Genomic DNA, 25,934 nt, shown 5'->3' on the forward strand with positions numbered 1-25,934 from the left:
AAAAGTACAATAAACAATATATAATTCAGAGCTTCATGTAAAATCATGTAAAATTAACATGATAATATATCAAATCAACAAACTTAATTTTAAATTCAACATTTAAAAATGTTGATTTAACAATATTCAACTCATAAATAAAAACAAAAGTATTTTTTTTACTTTGATGGGAAATAATTCATTATTTTCCGATAAAATAGGGATTTTTTTATTCAATTGACAGATTTTGGACAAATTTTTTCTTCACAACTCTGTATTAATACCACCTTCCAAAGCAGAACTGAAAAAATCTAGGTCAATACAATCATTTTGAACGAAGAAGGAAGCAATCTTTTCATTTCTTCGTTTAATGTGATTTTTAATCATCTTGGATTTTAAAAATGCGAAAAGGTATAATGTTCTTTTTGTACCTTTTTTCTCTTATACAAAATGGACGTTATCATTGTATTAATTTTGAGAAAGAGAAAATTGAGTGTGCAGCAAAACGATTTAATATCTTTTACACAGTTTGTATGGGCAGAAAATGTATTTCTTATTTTTTTTTTATAATGGTTCTGGCTAAACATCTTGTAAATGTTATATTTTGTTCGCTAAGTGGGTACTTGGGATTTTGTTTTTTGTTTTCATTTTGGCAGATGATGTTAATAACTTTGGATAAGGATAAAACCCGATGGTAATAATTCATTTTGAATTATTGAGTTCAGGTCATTAGTTGATTATATCGACTAGGAGGGGGAAAAATATATTGTTTGGATAATGATGATGAGAAAAGGAGTTGACTAATTACCTCTGAAGCTTTGAAGTTTGTTTTAATAATCGTCTTATGAAACTTAGCCTTAAAATTGTATTTTTATTTTTTGAACACCAAAACTATTGTATTAATATTTTGAACTTTTTTTTTAACACAGCTATTAGATACAAAAACGTCTGGCAACTTTTTCACATATTCGCTGAGATATCAATATAAATATAAATATATTTTTGACTATTAAATAGTTATATGTGACTATTTAAATAGTCAATAATGACTATTTAAAATAGTTATCTCGGTTTTAACTAACCATTTTGGTGTGACCAACATGGGTCAAATTCGACCCAAAGTGTAAAAACATTAAAAAAGTCAACTCGTTTGGATAATTTTGTAAAATTAATTCCTTACCCAAAGTAATTTGCATAATTTATATTTTTTTACGCCATTTGTTACACAATACTCCAAAAAGTGTCAGCGCAAAAAGTCCGACTAAATTCCTTTGACAAAACATCTTGACAGACAACTTTAAATGTCGAAAACTCGAAATTTTCGAGAAAAGAAAGCCAATCAATAAAAAATGTTGCAAGGCCTATCAACAGAAAGGCCTTGATAAGTACAATAAGAATAAATTTATCCGGTAGCATTTTAGTGTGACCAACAGTGGTTAAAATCGACCCAAAGCGTAAAATGAAAAAAATCAGCTCGTAAGTAATTTCTATAATTTACTTTTTGACACCATTTGTTACATAATACTTTCAAAAGTATCAGCACAAAAAAATAAGATGAAAATTCTCTGACAAACACCTTGGTAGACAATTTTAAATGCCGAAAAGTTCAAATTTTTCGAAAAAATCTGTTTTTGATTCTTTTTTTTTAAGTTAAGTCACCAAAAAAATATTGTAATGCATATAAATAAAAAGTCTTGGGGAGTAATATAACAATAAATTTAACTTGCAGCATTTTGGTGTGATCGACATGAGTTAAATACGACCCAAATGTGTGACAAAAATATGAAAAAATATTTTTATTCATTATACTTACAGTTTGATTCAAGAGAAAAAAGCTTGAGTGTGTAGGTTGGGTCAAGACAAGAAAAAAACCGTAACGAAGGAGTACCCCAGTTTAGTCAGGAAGGGCAATTTTCTAAAAAAAAATCACTTAATTTGGGAAAAAAAATATTCCAAATAAATTGTTACAACTTCAATAACGTGATACACCTTTTAATAAAGCCAAACTAGATGCCTTTTATTGTGTACTAAATAAAGCTATTTTATGTAAAAGTTTTTGAAAAATTAATTTTCAAAATTAAAATTTTAAATTTAATTTTTTTTTTAATTCAAAAACTACAAACTAACAAATAGCGTCAAAAAATAAATAATCCAAATTAATTTCGGTTAGGAACTAATTTTACAAAATTATCCAAGCGAGTTGACTTTTTTCATGTTTTTACACTTTGGGTCGAATCGAATTCTACCCATGTTGGTCACACCAAAATGCTCCCAGTTCAAATGATTCTTGTCCTACTTTCATATGATATTACAAGTTACAACATTCTTTAGATGACTTAATTCATTTTGTAGTTAGCTCTCGGTCTAAAAGTATTTAGTGCATTTTACCAGAAAACTAATATTTTTTTTTTGTATTCGTCATTGAAAATTTTTTTACTTGCGATATATGTACAGTGACGAGCAAAAGTGGTCAAATGTTTTGCCTTTTTTAAGAAAGTTGTTTAAAACTTAGTGTTCTTTACATGAATTAAATCGTTTTAATTTAATTATTTTTCTATATTATGCCAGCATTTGTTTTCCTGATTAAAATTTTAAAAAATGCTTCATTGTCCAAAAATGGAGAGTATCATATTGTTATATGGACTTGACCAATTCTGCTCGTTTTGGAAAAAGGCTTTTGTTTCAATATATTGAGTGTACTAGAATTAATTTTTACCACTTTTAACCACTTTTAACAATGCCGCGAGATAAGATCTATCAATCTCTGAAGAAATAATTTTAAAATTCGGTCGTATTTCAGCTTAATGGAAAGCTCAAAGCTCATCGCTTTTAGACTTGTGTTTTTTTACTGCGCTTACAATTTCTTCAAAAATTTCAACAGATTTTCAGCCAGATTATTTCAGGGTCTTATGCTAACTACGAAACTGTCTAAAATTTTTTATTTCTGAAGCAATATTTGACAATTTTAAAGGTTTTGGTGGGGTCTTCATCTAGTTGAAAAATTATATCAGACAACACGGAGTCTTCTTTTGCCAAAAAACTTGGTAAATTGTTTCGTTTTATATCAGGATAGGTTCGCACAAGATAACACCGGAAAATATTCTTGAGTCCATAATAATTTATGTCCGTTCTATAAACTTGATACTGCTGAAATGTTTTTTCCAGTTTTGGATAGTAACTAGATTTGCATTCTATTTCTTCTGAGTTCTCGTCAATCCAATCTACTTTTCCCATTGGTTATTGATTCTTTTTTGTGGTTATAGTAAAATTTTTAGTAAAAGTTTTAGTAAAAGTTTTAGTAAAAGTTTTAGTAAAAGTTTTAGTAAAAATTCATCTAACCTAACGATTTTTGACTTAAAAAAAAGGTTTGGTGATGTTCTGTTTGAGTTTTTGGGGGGAGTTCCCGACCTTTGATAAAATTTGAAGATATGATGAGGAGGAGAATCTATCTTGATATAAAACGGTACAATTTAACAAGTTTTTTTTGGCAAAAGAAGACTCCGTGTCGTGTGATATAATTTTTCAACTACATGAAGACCCCACCAAAACCTTTAAAATTGTCAAATATTGCTTCGGAAATCAGAAATTTAAGACAGTTGCGTAGTCAGCACAAGGCCCTGACCCATTTTGGCTGAAAATCTGTTGAAAATGTTGAAGAAATTGTAAGGGCAGTAAAAGAACGCAAGCCTAATAGTGATGAGCTTTGAGCTTTCCATTAAGCTGAAATACGACCGAATTTTAAAATTATTTCTTCACAGCTTGATAGATCCTATCTCGCGGCATTGTTAAAAGTGGTAAAAATTAATTCTAGTACACTCAATATATTGAAACAAAAGCCTTTTTCCAAAACGAGCAGAATTGGTCAAGTCCAAATAACAATATGATACTCTCCATTTTTGGACAATGAAGCATTTTTTTAAATTTTAATCAGGAAAATTAATGGTGGCATAATATAGAAAAATAATAATAAAATACAAACGATTTAATTTATGTAAGGAACACTAAGTTTTAAACAACTTTTTCAAAAAAGGCAAAACATTTGACCACTTTTGCTCGTCACTGTATATCAAGTTATGCATTCGTACAAAAAAAAAAGTTAAAATAACATTTTTCCATGACATTACGATGGTAGATAATGCCAAAAAAGTGGGTCCTGGAAGTCCGTCTGTCTGTCTGTCTGTAAACGAAGCTACAGCCTAAACGGATGGACCGATTGATGTCAAACTTGGTATGTAGCGTTATTTGGCAACTTTCCAGAGGGGTTTTGGAATTAATTTTTTTGGACCAAAAATAACGGTACTTGTCATAGACCGATTTTAGTAAAATTGAAATATTAAGAAAACGGCTCCAACGATTTTGTTTAAAAAATTCAAATGTTAGTTAAGGTCTATCTTCTAATGAAAACATTTTTTTTTGAAAATCATTATTAACGGTACCTGCCATAGAACCGTTTTTTTTTGTTTCAAATCCGATTATTTCCGAAACCACTTATTCGATTACAACGAAACTTTTTGTGAAGAAGCATTTATATAATTTTAAAATAAGCCAAAAATAAAATTTTGAAAAAAAAATTTTTTGGATTTTTAAAAAATTTTTGAAAATTTTTTTTTGAAAAACCAAATTTTCGAAAACGGGACATTGAATTTGTTTGAAATTTTGTTTTAAGATGTTGATTATTGATTTCTACAAAATGGCATACCAACTTTATTTTAAAACTTTTTTTCCAAAAAATTATTTATAAAATATTAGTTTTTTAAAAAACGGCTCTAACGATTTTGAACATTTTTTTTTCTAAAAATGCATCTTAATATATCAATCAAAACTGCATACTTGTTTTGGAGGGCAATTTAATTTCAGATTTTATTTTATTTTTTTTTTAAACGAATTTTATTTTTTTTCCAAATTTTTATATAAAAAGTCATACAAATTTAAGCAACTTTAACTCTAAGAGCAAGTTCGTGCAACCCAGTCGTGCATTTTATTTTTAATTTTCGCACTAACTGCTTTTTTTTACAATTATTATTGATCTGCAGCGCAGTAAATTTGAAAAAAAAAAATTAAATTCCAATTGTAGCTGCTTCCTAGTGTTCAGAGTACATAAACAACAATTTCATAAAACGGTTCTATGGGAGGTACCGTTAATAACGGTTTTTGAAAATAACTTTTTTTCATTAAAAGATAGACCTTAAAACAAAACCTTGCATTTTTTAATCAAAATCGTAAGAACCGTTTTTGAAAAAATTAAACTTTTCCAAAATTGTTATTTTTCTTATGACAGGTAGGTAGATACCGTTATTTTTGATAAAAAAAATTAATTCCGAAAACCCCTCTGTACAGGGTCCTCAAACTGCTACACTCCAAATTAAGCTGTAGCTCCTTATACTATATAGATCGACAAACATCCTGACAAAACTCAATAGATCAAACATTCATCAAGTATCTATATCACATTGTATAATGTTTTACTACATTTTTCAAAAATTACTTTTCAGATTTTCAATTTCATTCAATTCAATTCAATCCAATTCAATTCAAATATAAATCATAAATACCTCGTAGGTATCCCTGTCCTGTCACTGTCGTTGAATATGTATCTTCTTTCTTATCTATTTTTTGTCGAGATAATAAAACAAAACAAATAACCCAATCTCATCCGAAAAAAGAAGAACCAGGACTAAAGATATATCTCTATACTTTTGGTTTTATGATTTCGAAAAAATCTGCTGCCGCCAACAGAAAACTCCTTTACCTTTGCCGAAGGTGGTGATGGTGGTCGTATTTTGTTGGTAATCAATGCCAGGAATATAGAACCAAAGTTTGGTATGTGTGTGAATTTTGTATATTTATTGCCAGTATTTGGTTTGTGTAGAGTGGAGGCAGCCTAGATAGTAAATCAATGTCAAGCCAAAGGCTAATAATTTTTCTTCCTTCGCTGAAGAAATACTAATTGTTCAGGGAATAAAGTTGCAAATTAATTAAATTACATCTCTGCTTGATGAAAAGACACATATTAAAAGCTTATTAAGGCTAATCTTGTCTTATTTTTTTCCAGTCTTGAAGCTCTCAAAAAAGAAATATTGTTTCAAGGCTTAAAAAAAAGAAAAAGTTAAGGCATTTCCAAATTGTCCATAAGTCAAAACTTCACTGGCATAAAATGACTTTCAAAAAATTTGGAACTTTACATCCCTTGACTATAAGATAATATCCCAGATACTCTAAAGTGTCAACAACATAAACAAACCTTGAGAAATGAAGTCTCATTTGAAATTCTGAACAGAAGAAAACATCCCATTCGTACAACCACTCTCTGGAACCGACTGACGACGACGAACCAAATACGCCCTCCAGACAGCTCCTATCTGAAGAAGGTTTACGGCATCGTAATCGTATACAGCTACAGAAACAGCGATGAGAAACACTAGAGTAGCATATCTCCTCCGAGGATTCTGAGATTCTGACACACACAGAAGAACTTAATCTTCATCACTGACCTTAAGATAGTGTTTATAACTTACCACGGCAACAACAATACAGAGTCGAGTCGAGTGAGTGAGTAGGGATAAGAAAACTAATATCTTATTTTCAAGCTAATTGTATTGATGTCATTTATCAATGGAAATTTACTGGAAGTAAGCAAATTATTCAATGAATTTTATTTAATATTTGGAAAGTTATTCCTTTAACCTAGAATCCAAGAGATTGTCAAGATTGTTTGAGGGAGATTTGGGGCATTTTTTTGTTTTGTGTTGTTGATTTTGATTTAGAGGGTGAAAATGATTCATAATGATAAATCGATTTTTTTTTTAGCTTTAAGGAAAAGTAAGTAGACTTTGTGTTTAAGGTTAATCTGTGATGATGAACTTGAATTTAAGTAAAAATGGTATGGAGAATGATGTTGATTGGGTGATAAATTAAGATAATTTTATTCAGTTATTTAGCAGACGTTTTAAATGTTGTCTGACAGAAAGAAATATTTTAATTTTATTAAGATGAAAACAAAGAACAAGTCAAGGCTTTTGAGGAAAATTTAAATATTTCAAAATTTGACAATAAGACATTTATTTGAGACAGTTAACCACGAAACCAATACTTGGAATAAATTCATTGAGTTAATAACAATAAAGTGCATTTTATGATATTTATGAAAAAAATAGTTTAAAAAAAGAAAATAATTTCTAAAAGGTATTCATACCAACAGAAAGTTTTTGGAGATTCTTGATCAAAAGACATAAGAAAACGTTAGGAAAAAAAATTATTTAGAAGCAAAATTATAATTTAAATTAAAAAATCTATAAAATCCGTACAAAAAAAAAAACAAAACTCTAAAAGAGGTGAAACAAAAAGCTTAGTTCTTAACACATATCAAATCCTGATTCCTGTCGGACAATAAAGCCCTAGCATGTTTCTTTAATTTCGGTTATACTTGAAGAAAGAAGCTCCTCATATAGGGATATCTTATACTACAGAATTAAAAACAAAAAACCGACTGGAAGATTAAAATGAAAATTAGATTTTGAGTACAACTCATATAGTTTTATTTTTTTATTCCTACTCCAACTTCAAATGGTTTTGCATTGCCAGATTAATCATTTAAAGAATCACAGAATTTTGATCTAAGATTAACTCTTTAAAATATTAAATCAATTAAAAAAAGTTACTCATACGTCACAGTGACCAAAATTATGATTTTTATATTTTGAAAAACGATTACAAAAAAAAAAACGGAACAATCGCTCTGATTGTGAACTGCATTCGTAACTGTTTATGTCGTTTTTGAACGACATGAATCTGGATGGCATGTGAGGAGTAACTATACAAGAAAAGATACAAAAAAACTTCCACTGTTTTTAAACTTTTTTTTTTCATTTTCAGGTTAGAATTTCAGCCAAAAATAAAAATCTAAAAACCGACCAAAGTTGCCGTTTTCTCAGAAATGCGCAGTTTTAGTTAGTTACATTTTTGGCTTAAAAACAGCTCTTGAACAAATTTGTACTATTTTTACTCCGTAAAAAGACTTTATGTACCATTGTCCAAATTGAAAAAATTAATCATTTAAGCAATTCAGAGCTGAAAGAATGAGTAGTGAATGATAGTATTAAATGATAGTTATTTTTGGATACGCCTTTGTATTTTATTTTAACGATTTTTGAGTTTCTCCCAGAAACTGGTAGATCTACTATAGGAAGTTATAGTAAGGCATAAAACACAATTTTTAAAATTTAATTTAAAAACAATAAATAGTAAGCAATCACTTACTTCGTATTTTTAAGACATTTCATTTATATTTCACATTTTAATTACAATTTTTAGAATTGATATTATTGCGTTTGATTTATCTATATTAACTCTCATTTACTTAGCCCTGATTTTTCAATCGTCAGTTAGACTATCAGAAGAATAAAAACTGCCAAATGTCAATATAAAAAAAACTTTTATTCCTAGGAATAAGCTCTATTTGAGGTTTATCTGAGTATTGAAAAATTGGCTCTTAAAAAAAAAAAAAATCATGTGTGCAGTTCACACGTGGTAGAAGTGAAACCTTAAGAAATCATTTTTCTTGCAAAAAAAAAAAAAAATATATAAAAAATCTACCTATTTTTATTCTATCACCTTCAAATCCATGTTTTTTATATTACAACCTATATAAATTTTATATCATCTGAAATCTTATTGTCTAAGCTCAAAATATATATATCGATCAGGTCTATAAGACATCTACAAAAAGAGCTAGATTTTTTTGAACTCGATCAATTTCCATCAAAAAAGCGAAAAAAAACACGTATTTTTGTCTTCTAATTCTATTTAATAAATTTTTTTGTTTGACAACCTATAAAAAATTTTAACCCATGTAAAAGCTTATTGTTTCACCTTGTATAATGATACATAAATCTTATTTCAAAGATGTCTACAAGAGAAGTTAGAATTTTTTAAAGTCAACCATGTCGAATTTCCACACTGAGATTACGGTACTTCCTACACTGGTAGCTGGTCATCGCCAACAGATCTCCACAGGTGTTTTGAGGTATTTTAAAATTTTTTTCAATTTAAGATTGTGTAACTTGTAGAGCACGTAACGTTATGTGTGATATATCAAATAAAAGGTTATGTTATCAGCATGCTTATTAAAGTTAAATCAAATTTGTATGTGTACTAGATCAAAAGATATAACGTGTGTTGGAAAAGAACATCTTTTTACCGTTATGTCCGAATTTTGAATATGAAATTAATTGAAATTTTGTACAATTATAATTTATTTAATTACCTATCTACAGTACAAATTTCATTCATCTATCTATTAAAACAAAAAAATTATAACAAGTTAAAGTCGTGTCGCGTTTTCGTTTCATCTTGTTTCAAATCACTACGATACTAAAGAAGTTTTCACTTCAAAAAAAACAACATTTTTTTTTCAAAATACACATTTTAAAATTAAAACTTAATTATTTAGTAAGCAATACAATCTTATGTTAATATATTTGCAGTTTTGAGAAGATGGTCACTGTGGCGTATGAGTAATTTTTTGCTTTTGTGAAATCTTTCTTATTACAAAAACATTTCTTCTACTCAAAATTTTTGTGGAAAATAATAATAACTTTCAAATTAAAATTTCACAAAAAGCAAACGATTGATGATGAAATGTAGCTACTTACGAATAAGTTCTACAGGCAACTTTGGCGTCTAGTCTAGTTCCGCATAACAATCTCTATCTAAGTCAATTAGATTCGTACCGACACATGTTCTGGTTCGTTTAACCTGAAAAGTCATTCCTTCGGAGACTGTATGCTATCCATCTACAAAACATAACCACTTAAATATATTACAATATTACTAGTTGCTTTAAATTTACTTTTTTTCCTCAAATGCTTTTTGCCTAATAATCTAAAATGTGCCTTTAAGTTTTTGAAAAAAAATTTTTTTAATATCTTTTAATTTTTTGTTAATTTATTTCGCTGCCTCGTACATCTTAAAATTCCTGTTATTTTTTTTTTTAAGTTCAAGCTCAAAATTTAAAACCGCTAAGGTAGTGTAAATAAATTAATGAATTTTTTCTCCTTCCATCTTTTGATTTTGAAAGAATATTTTTAAAATATTAAATTTAAGGATGAAATTATCCTTCCAAACACAAAAAAGAACTTTCAGCATAAAATTCAAAAAAAAATTCGAAAACATTTAAAATATTTCATCTCATTTTGGCATTTTACTCCAATTTTACTACAACACCATTCTAGGAATTTCCTATTCAACCATCCTTCAACCTTGACCTTTTCTTATGGTCTTGCTGTTTCAGCTGCAAAAACTGCAATAACGGAATTTAGTTTTCTCTAATTTAGAATAAATTTTCATTTTGTTGTTTGTTTATTTTTTATTTTTATATATTTTTTTTTCCTCTTCCTTTGATTATCCTTTGAAAGTTACCATGAAGAAAATTTTATATAGAAAAAACATAAGAAAAAAAAAATTTTAAAATACTGTAACGATGAATTACCGAACTACTTTTAAGATAAAAGTCTGAACACACTACCTGCTACAGTAAAGGTAGAAATGTGAACGGACCTTTAGTAATTAAGAAACTACCCTCTGAACGCATCCAAAGAAATTCCCTCGACTGCTGAATATCCCAAAATATCCCACTGGACTGGAAGTATGAAGCGCCCCCTCTTGGAAAGGAAGCTTCGAGAAGCAAAGACGAGAACCTTCGAAGACATTCTCGAATTCCGAATTTCAGGTATAAAAGGGCAGCGTGGACACCGACCGGATACAGTTTAATCTTGAATGTGAAAGAGTACAGTACAAAGTGAAATAAAGTGTTGGAAATTGTTAGTAGTAAATAAAGTGATTGAAAAGTGTGTTTGTTTGAGCGAATAATAAAAGTAAATTGATTTGAAATAAAGTGTGTTCTTATTTGAACGGAAAGATAAGTGGAAGTTAAAATAAACGAAATAAGTTTTATTGTGAACCCGGAATAAAACGTTACATTGGTGTCAGAAAAGTGGAATAAAACTTATTTATTTGTGCGAATCAGATAATTTCGCGAATAAAATAAAAAGTGCGCGTGTGTTTTAACAATAAACAAAGTGTAAAACATTTTGAAACAAGTAAAAGTGCTCGCGTTTTGAAAAGTTAAAATGGGTAAGACATTGAATCAGTTAAGTTTGACTGAGCTGAAGGCGGAATTAACTAAACGAGGTCTTCCTACTGCTGGATCGAAAAATGACCTCATTATTCGCCTGCAGGATTATTTAACCCAGAAAAACGAAGATTTGGATACATTTCAATTCGAAGTTGAAATGGTAGAAGAACGAGTAAGTACTAGTTCCGATATGTCATCCATGATGGCTGTTCTCCTTGCAAAATTTGAAGAACAGAAAGATCAAATGGAACAGCAACGTAAAGAACAAAAGGATGAACAGAAAAATCTTCTTGAAAAAATTGAGACACAACGCAATGAACAAAGAGAACAAATGGAACAACAACGAACAGAGCAAAAGAGTGAACAACAGAATCTTCTCGAAAAAATTGAGAAACAACGTACCGAGCAAAAGAGTGAACAACAGAATCTTCTCGAAAAAATGGAGAAACATCTAGAAGAACATCGCGATGAGCAAAAGAATCTTCTAGAAGAACAGAAAAATCTTTTAGAGGGAAAGCTTGGTGATTTCGAGAAGAAGTTCACTGCTCTTGACGAGCGTGTTGAAGAAAACAAAGAAAAGCTGTTGGCAATGGACACAAAGTTCGAAGAGAAATTCCAAGACATTACTAAAGAGTTGGACAAGGTTCGAAAAATTAAGGCCCGAGAAAGTTCTGGTGAGTATTCAAAGAAGAAGGAAATGCATCCACCAACCTTTGATGGACAAAGTTCTTGGTCGATCTACAAGAAACAGTTTGAGGCAGCTGCCACAACAAATGGCTGGGATGACGAAGACAAATGTATAGCGCTGACTCTTGCTCTTAGAGGTCCTGCTGCTGAGTTGTTACAAACTTTACCACCAGAAAAGAATGGTAACTTTAACGCTCTTGTCCAGGTCATTGAAAAACGCTTTGGAGATGGCCATATGCAGGAAGTCTTCCGCGTCCAACTCAATACAAGAGTCCAGAAAAGAGGAGAAACTCTGCAACAACTCCAAGCAGATATTGAAAGGTTAGCTCATCTGGCATATCCGACAGCAGGAGACGACATTATCAATCAGTTTGCGACAGAAGCCTTTGTACGTGCTGTATCTGATATAAATCTTCAGCGAGCGATACGAACAGCTGGAAAACGTTCCCTTCCTGAAGCATTAGCGTTTGCACTCACTATGGAAGCAGCAGAACAGGCTTCTCAAGGCGTTCATCGGGTAAGAGAAGTTACAGTGGAGGAATGCTCTTGTCAAAAACTCGCATTCCAAAGAAACCAGCGAGACGGAGCTGCTCGATGCTGGAACTGTAACAAGACAGGACATCTCCAGCGGCAGTGCAGATTGCCACCAAGAAGAACTGCTTGCGAACACTGTGGAAACAGGAATATTGCCCAACAACAGGTAAGCGATACAACTAACCTTCATGCTCATCTTGATTCCCATTCGGGAAAACGAGTAAGAACCAACTTCGAGGGGCAGAAGCTGGTTTCTGGTATCAATGGCTCCAGAACCACAATTCAAGTCTCACAGACTAAACGAGACAACAAAAGTCTGACAGTGGAAGCGACCATAAACAACAAACAACACGTGGCTACAATTGACACCGGTGCCACCGCCTCTATTGTACGAAGAGACTTGGTGAAGATGACATGGCTACATAACACCAACAGCTACCGTCTGAAGACCGCCACAGGAGAAGCAGCAAGAGTGTACGGAGAAGTTCGTCTTACGATCCGTATAGCTGAACTAGAGTTTTCACATGTGTTTTTGGTGGCAGATATATGTGACGAGTGCATCATTGGAATCGACTTCATGAAGGAGCATGGAATCATTTTGGATATAGGTAATCAAGTCCTGAAATACAGAAATGTAGAGATTCCAATGGTCTATGGCAACGAAAACTCGACAACAATTAGAACTGTCATCAAAGAAGAAATGTGCCTGCCTCCTTCTTCAGAAGTTTTTGTGTGGACTAAGTTAAAGGGGAACTTTGGAAGCCATCGATACCTCATGGTTGAACCAGAAGTTGAGCAAATTTCCGAAAACATCATCATCGGGAAGACTCTTGTGGCACCAAAGAACAACATGGTACCTGTACGGATACTTAACATCAAACCGTACCCAATCAAGCTTAAGAAAGGAGAAGTTGTTGGGCAATGTGAATCTGTGGCCGCAATAACTAAGATCAACGAGGTGGATACACAGATGACTGTGAACTCGGAGAAACTAAAGAAACAAATTCTCAATTCAGACAACCTGAGTCAACATCAGCTTAATGTTGCGGGAAGGCTTCTTCATGAATATGCTGATATCTTCTCTTCACCCAGCGGGCAATACGGCCGAACACAACTGGTGCAGCATCGAATCGATACAGGAGATGCTAGGCCGATTCGTCAACCAGCAAGACGTCTCCCCTTGGCCAAACAAGGTGAAGTTGAAGAAATGATAACAACAATGAAGAAAGACGGGCTAATCGAAAATTCCAAAAGCCCTTGGGCATCACCGGTAGTTCTCGTCAAAAAGAAGGATGGAAGCACTCGATTTTGTGTCGACTACCGCAGGCTGAATGATGTGACGAAGAAAGACAGCTACCCACTGCCAAGAATCAGCGATACTCTAGATGCAATGGAAGGAGCACAATGGTTTTCGACTTTGGATTTGAAGAGTGGCTACTGGCAGGTAGAAATCCATCCAGAGGATCGGGAGAAGACGGCTTTCTCCACAGGGAATGGTCTGTGGCAGTTTAATGTCATGCCGTTTGGGCTATGCAATGCCCCAGCTACTTTTGAGCGCTTAATGGAGTGCGTTTTAAATGGATTAACCTGGAAATCTTGCCTAGTCTATTTGGATGATGTCATCGTTTACGGAAAAACATTTGATGACCATTGTGAAAACCTAAAGGCTGTATTCCAGAGGCTACGAGAAGCACATCTTAAGTTAAATCCAAAGAAATGTGCACTTTTCAAGACCGAGGTTAAATATTTGGGGCATATCATCTCATCCCAAGGAGTAATGACTGATCCAGAAAAAGTTGACACTGTGAAGAATTGGCCAACCCCTCAGGACAAGCATCAACTTCGGAGTTTCCTCGGTCTGGCAACGTACTATCGACGGTTCGTGAAGGATTTTGCGAGAATCGCCAAAAGCTTGCACCAGCTTACGGAGAAGGGTAAACCCTTTAAATGGTCAGGTGAGTGTGAGAAAAGCTTTCAGGAACTGAAGCTACGGTTATGTGAAGCTCCTGTGTTGGCCTATCCGACTCCAGGCAAACAATTCATCATTGACGCAGATGCAAGTAATGTTGGAGTTGGTGCTGTTTTATCGCAAGTTCATGACGGAGAAGAAAAGGTCGTTGCCTATTTCAGCAAGGTACTCTCGAAACAAGAAAGAAACTATTGCGTGACCAGAAGGGAACTTCTAGCTCTGGTATTGGCAACAAAGCACTTCCATAAGTACATCTATGGACAGAAGTTCCTTCTTCGCACAGATCATGGTGCACTAAATTGGCTTTTGAACTTCAAAAATCCAGAGGGTCAAGTAGCAAGATGGATCGAGATACTCCAGACGTATCAATGTCAGATTCAACATCGAAGAGGAAAGCTACATTCAAATGCAGACGCATTATCTCGGCGCCCGTGCAAGCAAGACTGCAAGCATTGCACACGGCTAGAGGAAAAGGAAGTTGTCGCTGTAAGAAGAACGAGAGCTGATCCCATTTGCGGCTGGAGTAATGAAGAACTCAGGATGGCCCAACAGGAAGATTCGGACATCGAACCCATCCTTGCATGGAAGGAACATGAAGAGAAACCAGAATGGGCCGACATCTCCGACCGAAGCCCCAATCTCAAAGCATATTGGGCACAATGGGACTCACTTCATGTGCAAGAAGGGTTACTCAGGCGTAAGTGGGAATCCGCAGATGGTAAATCTTATGTAATGCAACTAATCGTACCTCAGTCAAAGGTTAATGATGTTCTCCGAGAGATGCACGAGGGAACTTCTGGAGGCCATTTAGGCATCAACAAGACGCTGGAAAAGGTACGCCAGCAATTCTACTGGTTACGTATGAGAGAAGACGTTGAAAAGTGGTGCCGAAAATGTGATACTTGTGCAGCTAGCAAAGGACCAGCTAGAAAAATGCAAAGCAAGATGCATCAGTACAATGTGGGCACACCTTTTGAGAGGATTGCAATAGACGTGGCAGGTCCTTTTCCCGAAACCAACAAAGGAAACCGGTATATCCTCGTAGTGATGGATTACTTCAGCAAGTGGCCTGAGGCATTTGCCATCCCAAACCAGGAAACCAAAACAGTTGTGGATAAGATTGTCTTTCATTGGGTGAGCAGGTTCGGAGTACCCATGGAACTTCATTCCGACCAAGGAAGGAACTTCGAATCTAAGATTTTTCAAGAGGTTTGCTCACTCCTTGGCATCAAGAAGACGCGAACAACACCGCTTCATCCACAATCTGATGGGATGGTTGAGCGATTTAACAGGACACTTAAAGAACACCTGTCAAAAGTAGTCAACGATAATCAACGAGACTGGGATCGACATATTCCATTATTCTTGATGGCTTATAGAAGTGCAACACATAGTTCCACTGGACATACACCATCGGAAGTCCTTTTTGGTTCTACAATACGGCTGCCAAGTGAGATAAAATTCGGATGTGTTCCAAATGAGCCACAGGAAATAGATGAGTATGTTGATAACCTGAAAGAAACACTGGCTGGCATTCACCAACGGACAAGGACAAATATAAAAGCGTCTAGTGACAGGATGAAAACAAGATATGACGCGCGAGCGACAGCAACAGGGTTTCAAGAAGGAGAACTTGTGTGGTTTTACAATCCCCACCGACAAAAGGGACTATCACCAAAGCTACAACAAAACTGGGAAGGCCCTTACACAGTAATAACCAGAATCAACGACGTGGTTTACCGTATACAGAGAGGGGTAAGAGGCAAATTAAAGGTAGTTCATTGTGACCGTTTACATCGTTATAATGGTGAAAGTAGCAATGGAGTTGTTCGGGACGAACAATCCTAAGAGGGGGGCAATGTAACGATGAATTACCGAACTACTTTTAAGATAAAAGTCTGAACACACTACCTGCTACAGTAAAGGTAGAAATGTGAACGGACCTTTAGTAATTAAGAAACTACCCTCTGAACGCATCCAAAGAAATTCCCTCGACTGCTGAATATCCCAAAATATCCCACTGGACTGGAAGTATGAAGCGCCCCCTCTTGGAAAGGAAGCTTCGAGAAGCAAAGACGAGAACCTTCGAAGACATTCTCGAATTCCGAATTTCAGGTATAAAAGGGCAGCGTGGACACCGACCGGATACAGTTTAATCTTGAATGTGAAAGAGTACAGTACAAAGTGAAATAAAGTGTTGGAAATTGTTAGTAGTAAATAAAGTGATTGAAAAGTGTGTTTGTTTGAGCGAATAATAAAAGTAAATTGATTTGAAATAAAGTGTGTTCTTATTTGAACGGAAAGATAAGTGGAAGTTAAAATAAACGAAATAAGTTTTATTGTGAACCCGGAATAAAACGTTACAATACCATAAAGGAAGTAGAGTTTTGTAAAGAAATCAATAATACGGTAACTTGCGCCTGGATGCAGTTTGTTGTTTTTTTTTTGCAGTATTATAGGTGTAGTTATAGTTGCCTATATCATCTGTGTACCGTTTTATAAATTAGCATCGTTATTTTCAGTAGTTTGTTATAGTTTTCTTCAAATAATACCCAAACAAGAAAATAAAATATACACATAAAACTTTTTTAGATTTAAAAAAGAAAGTAAAGAATATAAATAAAATAAGTTCCATAAAAGGATTCTTTCTATATAAAAACAAGTACAACTTTTTTTTGCCTTGTTTTATTATGTTCACTTTTTAGTTGTTGTTTTTCTTCTTTTTTTTAGAAAACCGTGCTGGCCCGTCGAATCTTGGCAACGTAATAAGTCAAATTCTACTTTGTAAACAAATAACACCCGATTTCAATCAGGAAGAATTGTGTAGTATAACAAAGGACTCACAGGAAATTGCTATGCTGCTGGCAGAAATGCAAGAATACATGCCTCAACATGAAACGTATCTGGGTAAGTTTTGTTTTTTTTTTTTTCCTCTTTTGTGTAGGTTACATACTTATTGAAGTTTATAGAAATGGAAAAGGAGAGTACTTTGGTTGTTTGTTTGTTGTAAGAACACACATAAAGGTACTTTGAAATGATTTGCTGGAAGATTTTAAACTTTGTAAGGAAGAAAATAACAACATAATTGATATTAACATCGATAGCATCATTGACTTCTCTTGAAGAATTGTTGTTTTCTCACATCCTTTTGACTTTGTATTGTGTTGCCTTGTTATTAGTATAGTTTTCAATTGAATCTTTTTAAGCTAAAGAAGAGAAACAATCTTTGCAACTGTCTATGCAAAATGTGAAGATTTTTAAATGCAATTATCTTTATTTTGCCATAGGAAATACGTACACGAAAGCCCATGGTGACTGTTTCATTCAAAACCAAATTTCAAAAATATCGATTTTTCACATAAACATATATAACTTCAAGCGGTAAATGTTGTTGTTGTCTAAATGTATTGTATACATATAAAATTTGTAAGTCCCACAATTTTCTACAAAAAATGTGCTGATACTTTTCTTAAAAAAATATCTTAATTTTAGAAATCGTCGAAAACATCAGTTTTTTGCCTCATCAGTGACGTAAAGTTTTAATAATAGCTAATTTTCTACAAAAAAATAAAAAAATTTTGGGAACGGGTCGTTATTCTGCATTCCAAAATTCTGTATGACCAAAATTCTGTATTTGAATAAAAAATTCTGTATGTACAAAATTCTGTATTACATTCTGCTTTTCTGTTATTCTGTATTTCAAAATTCTGTAAATCCAAAATTCTATTTTAAAAATTCTGCAAATCCATTATTCTGCTTTTTGGAATTCTGTTTATTCCAAACTTATACATTTTTATCTTGCCTGTTGAACAATTTATATCCAATTAACAAATTTAGTATAACAGTGTATAAGAACCGTTTGCTATGTGACCTTATGTGACAGTCTATGCAGAGGAAAAATTAGGGAATATGAGTTTATGTTCTACTTAAATATTTCAGTTTGGTGTCAGCAAATGGCAATAAAACACCTTACAAAAAAAAGAGAAATAAACCCTTACTTTACAAAATAAACAAATACAAAATAACAAAAAACAATTTGATGAAATATGTACATAATGAAGATTCTTGGCTTAATATTACTCATATGTTGGTATTCAAGGTATGTCATTGCCATATGCAAATTAATTGGGGAGATACTTTACTTCAAAGTATTTTCTGCAAGGAAAATACCAAATATCTGTATTCCAAAATTCTGTAAATGATAAAAGAAAAAAAAGTGCGCACTTTTTTTCATTATCAAAACAATTTTTCGCACTTTTTTTCATTATCAAAACAATTTTTCATTTATCATTTACAGAATTTTGGAATACAGAATTTTGAAATCCAGAAGTTTGTTTTTACAGAATTTTAGAATACAGAATTTTGAATTTACAGAATTTTAAAATACAGAATTTTGAATTTACAGAATTTAAAAAAAACAGAATTTGTGAATACAGAATTTTGGCCCATACAGAATTTCGACCACAACCCAAATTTTTTTCCAGATATCGCAACTTTAAAAGTTTCAAGAAAGTTAAGCGTTGAAAAAATAGGTTTTTTTGCATAACATAGTAAATTTGATTGAGATTGACACAATACATTTACAAAAAATCATCAGGGCAGCTTTCATCGTAACTTTTTAAAAGTCGAACAATGAAAATAATGTTTAAGAAAAAACTACTTTGTTTTTTCTTCAAAATGTGCTTATTTGTATGGATTTTCATCGGTTTTTCCTTATAAAAAGCAATTAGTCCAACAAAAATATAAAAAAGACATAGATTGTTGGTAGTTTTCTTTTGTTTAATTTCAAACAATTTTTTTTGCGAAAAATGTGGGTTTGGCACCCGCAAATGCAATTTTTTTTTTCAAATCTATCTGGTTTGATTGCCCAAGGATAGCCCTCGATTTTTTCTCGCTAGCCCACCCTTAGTTCTTAAATTATAACCGAATTATTTTTTTCACCTCAAAAATCACAAAAAAATAATTTATATATGTAAAAATTGTTTCTTTTGCACTTCGGTTCGTTTGCCCAACTTTTTTTTTTTATTATTCCACTATTTTTTTTTGAAAAGATATAACAAAAAACTTTTTTCATATCAGAAACCGACAAAATGTCGGTTTCTTTTTTATTCACTTCACAAAAAAAATAGTACGCATACACCACAGTGACCTTTTTAATTTATAATTTAGAAAAAGTAAATCCACTGGTGTGGACATTGTGCCTGAAATGTTAGAACTTAGACTTAGAATTTTAACTTGATTGAATGTAGTCCATATAACATTCCTGTTAAGAAGCTTACCTACGTTAATTAGTTTCATTTCACCTTTAAACCACAAAATACAAATATTTTTTCAAGTTTAAAAATCATTAAATTTTTGGATTGCTATTTTCAAAAAACAACAAGTGTATAAAATGATGTGTGAGTACTTTTTCGACCTTTCTCAACTAACCTTGGTAATTCCAAAAAAAAAACATCACTTTTTTTTCGTTGTCACCCTTCAAAAATGTATGACAAAAAAAAAACTTTTTTTCAAATTATCAAGCTCTTAAAAATCAATATTTGTTTTTTTCTTTTTTCTTTTTCTTAGAAAAAGTACCTACAATGCTGCTAAAAACATTCCGGATTTTTTGTCATTTTCATCAATTGAAATTTTATACCTAACACAAAACTGTAACAAAATTTTTTCTAGGTCGTTTATATATCAGTTAAGCAATTTTAACAGAAAATAGTGATCTTTAATGCATACAAAAATTTTAAAAATTGAAAAATGAAGTACAGTCAGAAGTTCAGCTGTGAAAAACTATCCGGATTTTTCAGGGATTTCGATTTTCGTTGTTGAGGTAGCAGTTTTAAGCGTCACTTCAATACAATTTTTGTTTGCAGTAACAAAAAAAAGTTGATAGCCTTTTGAATTGTAAAAATTATTTAATGGAAAAACGGAAAAAAACGCGTTATAGTCATCAAAATCGTTATTGAGTTGTAGAACGTTTTCAAGCCGAAATAAAACAAAATATTGTCCCTTTGGGATGTTGAAAATTGCAACGTCAAGTGAGTTTGATATCGTCAAAAAATAAAAAAGCGAAAAATTTGTTGAAGTAGATCAATTGGGTGGATGCCATCACAAAATATCCCTAAAAACTGATAGGCGAATACAGAGTTTTTTGATAAAAGATCCTTTTGCGACTTCTTAAACGATTTGTAAGGAGCTTAATCTGCCTTCAACATCAAATACAGTAAGAAAGGGTTTGAGAGATTTGGTCTTTATGTCTTTCGGCTCGGAAAAAGGCCATTTCATTATACTAAGCATTGTCTAAAAAGGTTGGCAATGAAAGGACCTTAAGAAACACTTTAAATTTGAAAATAAAAATACTTCATCATGGTTGTATTTTCAAAAAAACATCTGAGTTGCTCGATAACAAAACGGAAAAATATTCTTTTCAGTTATAAAAGCAATTTTAGCTTGTTTTATTCAGATTGTAAAATGGTGCAAACATGGACATGTTTGAAACCAAAAAAATATGCTCCCTATTGTGAAGCACAGCAAAGGATCAGTGATGGTTTGGGTTTTTTCAGCTGCAGGTTCTAGCAGGTTACAATAAATCAACGAAATTATGGATCATTTCCAGAATAGAGAGATGTTGGAGTCGATAATGGCTCTATTAAAGGAGAAAGAAATGCCTTTTGTCGCCTCTTTCTGCAAGTTATGATGGCAAAAATTATTAAAAGCTCATTAAACAGTAGTTTGGGGCAGACAATACTCCTGGCTTAGAATAGCCGTAACAATTAGTCGACTTCAACCTGATTAAAAATTGTTGGGCCATCTTTAAGTGACGGGTAGAAAAGAAAAAGCACACCTCAGCAACTAACGTACTTGTAGCTTTGAAAAATGACTTTGAGCATATTCCTGGTTCTATTTTATTTAATTTGGCCTAGTCGAAGTCTCGTTGGTGCCAAGCAGTCTTTAAAAAAAAGGTTACTGATCAAAATATTAACTTTGAAAATTAACATTCAAAAATCCGGTTAGTTTTTCACAGCTGAAATTCTGACTTAACTTCATTTTTCAATTTTTAAAATTTTTGTATGTTCTAAAGATCATTTTTACTTGCTCTATAGGGCAAGTATTGGTTTCGTGTAGAAAAAAAAATTCGAGGTTTTAATCAATACCGACATTACGATGATGGAGAAGATCAAAAAAGTGGTTTTCGTCATGCCGTCCGTCGGTCTGTGCGTCTGTGCGTCCATCTGTACATCGAGCTAGGGCCTAAACGGATGGACGGATTTGCTTGAAACTTGGTACACACAATTTTTACGTAATTCCCTAGACCCGTTTTTTTTTATTTTTCTAATATCTCCTTTTAAACGCATATCTCCCATATAAAGTTTTCGAGGTATTGCAAATTTCTCGAAATCAGCTCTAACGATTTTGATTAAATTTGGTGTAGGTAATACTCCTATTGATTATTACAAAACTGCGTTTTTAGTTTTTCTCAAAAAATGCGGAGAACGGAAATATGACGTTGCCGTTTTTCAAAAATTAACATATTTTTTAAGTTCATATATTTCATCAAAACATGAGTTAATTTTATTCAAAATTTACAGACATAATTTTGAAGTGTCAAAAATAAAAAAAAATTAAAAAAGTTTTTGAAAAAATTTTTTTTTAAGTTTTTGAAAAAAAAAATTTTTAATTTTAATTTTTTTTGATTTTTTTTTTCTCGACACTTAACAAAATCTTAAATTTCCAATAGCTATTTAAGATAACCATACTTTGAACTACAAGAGCAAGTACGTGCGACAGCAGTCGTGCATTTTATTTTCTGTTGAAATTGCTTAACTGATATATAAACGACCTAGAAAAAATATTAAAATAATATTTTGTACCAGTTTTGTGTTATAAAATTTCAATTGATGAAAATGACAAAAAAATCCGGAATGTTTTTAGCAGAGCTGTATATTCGGTTCTTGTGCCAAAAAAAAATGTTTAATTTTGTTGACCATTATTATTATCATTGTAGCAAACCAACATATTGATTTGGTCATGTTATAACTAAAACAGTTTTGGGCGTACAAAAAAACTTAATATACCAAAATATAGGAAAAAGAGTTGTGCTAGAGTTATTATAAGAACTTTTTCACTCAGATGAACCTTAAGTCAAATGAACCTTACGATCATCTCCGAAAGTTTTATATGTGTATTTTCGTCAATAACCCCTTCCTGTAAATTAAAAATCGTTCCTTGAAATCGTGATTCCAATTTACATATCAAACCATATACCTCTGTTTTAAGATAAAATTTACATTAAAAGAAGTTTCAAATCAATCCTTAATACAAATTATCTGTACTTCGCTAATATTCAGCTACTTATAACCCATTATAATTTTAAGAAATTCAAAATGACTCTTCATCGATATCATTTTTAAAAATTTTTTTTCAAGTGTTTTCATATCCTTTTCACTGCAATAACAATAATAAAAGCTTTTTAGAACCCCTTACATAAAAAGTAAAAGAACCTCTTGAGATTTACTCTCGACCTGAGATCATCAATTCACACAAAAAGATTTCACTTTTATATTTGATGGTGTAACGAATAATGCATTCAATTCAAAAAAATACAATAAAAAAAACAGATGAATGAAAGATTTCTGACAGTCGATATTCGCAAAATTGACTATCTGTAAACACCATAAAAAGAATTCCATAAAAGTGCAACGATTTCTCCAAATCGAAGCTCGATTTCACACTTCAACAAGAGATACAAAATAAAAAAAAAAAAAACCAAGAATAAGCATTTTCATTGTCATTTTTTGTTTTGTATTTATTTCTCTGAAAAATTTAAATAAAAACTTCTTCTGCTCAATCAAACATCTCAAGACGAGATGAAGGATACAAAATTCCATCATAATTTGTTTTCCAAGAAATATGGTAACAACAACAACATCAACAACAACCCAAAAACTAAACATCTTCTTTGCAGCTCAAACAAACACTCGAGGTTTTTTTTCGAGGGATCTCCCCTGTCCCCTTTCCTTTAGCGTTATTTATCAAAATCATTCATACAAATTTCAACATCCTTAAACAGGGATGAAAATGTCTCGAAAAAGTAGTGTGGAAAAGTACTAAATACTAAATTCTTGTCCCCTTCCTTGCAACTTTATTTATCAAAATCGTTCACACACATTTCAGGGCTGAAAATGCATGAATAAAGTAGTGTAGAAAAGTCTATTTTCTTGATATAGGGCCCAAACTAACATAAATACCAAGCTGACTTCTGACATTAGACAATTTTAAAAGTATAAAATATAATTTTTCTATTGAAATTGATATCTAATACTATCTACTACTAATACTACTTTATTTATGCAATTACCATCCCTGTTCACAATTGCAAAACTTATCATCTCTTTTGCTTCTCAGCAACCAGCGAAGGAGTAGGTAAATATTTGAGTTGTGTTCATAAAACCTAGGAATCCATCATGCAGAACCAAAACAGCTTCAGACAATTTCCTGCCAGCATAAAATCATTCCGTCACTTTTGTGGTAGCCCAAGCGGCAGGAGACGACGACGATAGAAACGAAAAAAAAACTCTTGTAAGGATGTTGCTGACTTTTTCCTTCGTTCCTTTTTTCGCTGGCTAAATATTTTACACCCTTTTGTGAGAGTGCTCTCTTTTGATGAAAGTGTCTACACAGTTTTACAGAGAAAAAAGGAGTAAAAAAAAGGAACGAATTTGGGAAGTCCTTCAAAAATAAAATACAAATAAAAAAAAAAAAAAAAAACTGAAATGTGCAATAACGCTCTGGTATTAAAACTTAATGGAAAATTTGAAATGCCAAAGTTTTCATTTGTATAATGTTTTCCAAGTGATGGAAAAGCACCTTTTTATGAGCTAAAAAAAAAAAATATGGAACTGCAATATTATATACCTACTATATTCAGTTTCTCAAGACTTTGGAAGAAGGACCTTCTAGCAAGCTACTAATTAAATATATTATTCATTTCTCTTTACATTCACACCGAGATATAAGATGAAAATATGATTTCATGTTGTTGCTGAAGAGGTTTTTCAAAAGGCTCTTGGCAGAAAACTGCAGTGTTTTCGTATACACAATATAGTTTGGTGTGGCACTTAAAGCCCAAGTAATAGCTTTAGGATAAGGAGTCATTCTAGATTATTATATGTATGTAGTAGGTATAGGTTCAGCAGGTACACAAAATATACTTGGTTTGGGGGGTGTTGTAATTTTATTACGCTTTAGGTGATAAATTTTTGTGACGATGACGATGATGATGTTGAGGCAACAAAATATAAATATAAAAATTTGAGTAATCTAAATTTTGATATTAAAACAACAAGGTGTTCCAAGACACTGGTATATTTTTCATTATGACCCATTCATAAAATCTAGAAATATCTTTGGCTTTTATTCATAAAAGTATCAATGAACGTAATCAAGCTTGTAGAAAACGACTGTTTTAGAAACAATCCAATATAAGTTTAATTCTATTATGTTTTTCGAAAAAGAAAAGCGGAGGTCATAAGTACATAAGTTAGCTTAGGTCAGTAACTAATATAAAATTTTCTAGGGTTTTCACTTCATATCCCAGTGGTGGGTGTGGGTGGGTTTCAGGGTTGCCATTTGTCATCAAAAAGTAAATTTTTTAATACTTATCAAATTTAAATGTAAACTGAACAATGTAATTGCATTATCATTGATACACGACTGCCTTAGCAAAATTAAGCATGTCATAGGGTTGCTACAACCTTATAATTTTTTTTTAGTTCAAAAACTACACTTGTGAAAAGAAGAAATAATTGTATTGAATAGCGCGTTTTATATTTCCCTACGTTTAAGCACGAATTAACTTCATGACTTTAGCCTCTAGAGGGCACCATAATCAATTTTATATTTAAAAAAACCTAAAACGAGTGGACAAGTGACCATATTTCTAGAATCCAAACCCGGGACAGATACAAAATTCATTGGATCGTTTTGAAAATATTGATTTTTCAAAAAAAAAATCAATTTTTTTTAAATGAGTTTTCATAATTTTTACTTATTTTGATATCAAGAACGATTTTTTGGGAGCTTTTTTGTTGAAATCATTTAAGTCGTTTACGAAATCAAGAAAATGGTTTTATAATAATGCCTGTTAATAACTTCTAAAAAAATATTTTTCTAATCAAAATCTTATCTGTGCTAGAATATATGGAGAGTTTTCAATCGTTTGTCACCCCCATTTATTTGTCCAGGCAATTTTTCTTGCAGTAAAATTTTTTTGACTTTGGAGACTTAGAAAAATTTTCGTTTTGCTTCAGCAGCGTACTAGACTTAATGCGTTATCCGCAAAATTAGAAAAATTTTAATTTTCAAAGACTGTTTTCTTGTTTTCCGTACAAAGTATTTAAAATATTGAATACAAAAATCGGGGAATGTGCAAATACGAAACTATCACGGGCCAAATTACAAAATACTGGACACTTATACGTCCCGGGTTTCTTAAATAAAAACAAGCTGTAGAAATACGGGACGGTCCCGGGTAAACCGGGACGGATGGTCACCGTAACTATAACCCATTTGTCAAACTACGATAAGATATTTAGAAGATAATATGATGCCACAGAGTAATATACTACATACATACAAACATTA

The 25,934-nt window shown here is 32.1% G+C and overlaps 1 protein-coding gene across 1 annotated transcript in view; it reads left to right on the top strand.

Moving 5' to 3' along the window:
• LOC129910555 (uncharacterized) overlaps positions 1–17,310 on the top strand; it is a 61,763-nt gene extending 44,453 nt beyond the window's left edge. Inside the window, exons 4-5 of the mRNA XM_055988018.1 lie at positions 17,031–17,207; positions 17,270–17,310. Of these exons, the coding sequence (XP_055843993.1) occupies positions 17,031–17,207; positions 17,270–17,310 (218 nt within the window). The remainder of the gene's footprint in view (positions 1–17,030; positions 17,208–17,269) is intronic.
• The last annotated feature ends 8,624 nt before the right edge of the window (positions 17,311–25,934 follow it).

This window comes from Episyrphus balteatus, chromosome 1, assembly GCF_945859705.1.
Source record: "Episyrphus balteatus chromosome 1, idEpiBalt1.1, whole genome shotgun sequence".
NCBI lineage: Eukaryota > Metazoa > Arthropoda > Insecta > Diptera > Syrphidae > Episyrphus > Episyrphus balteatus.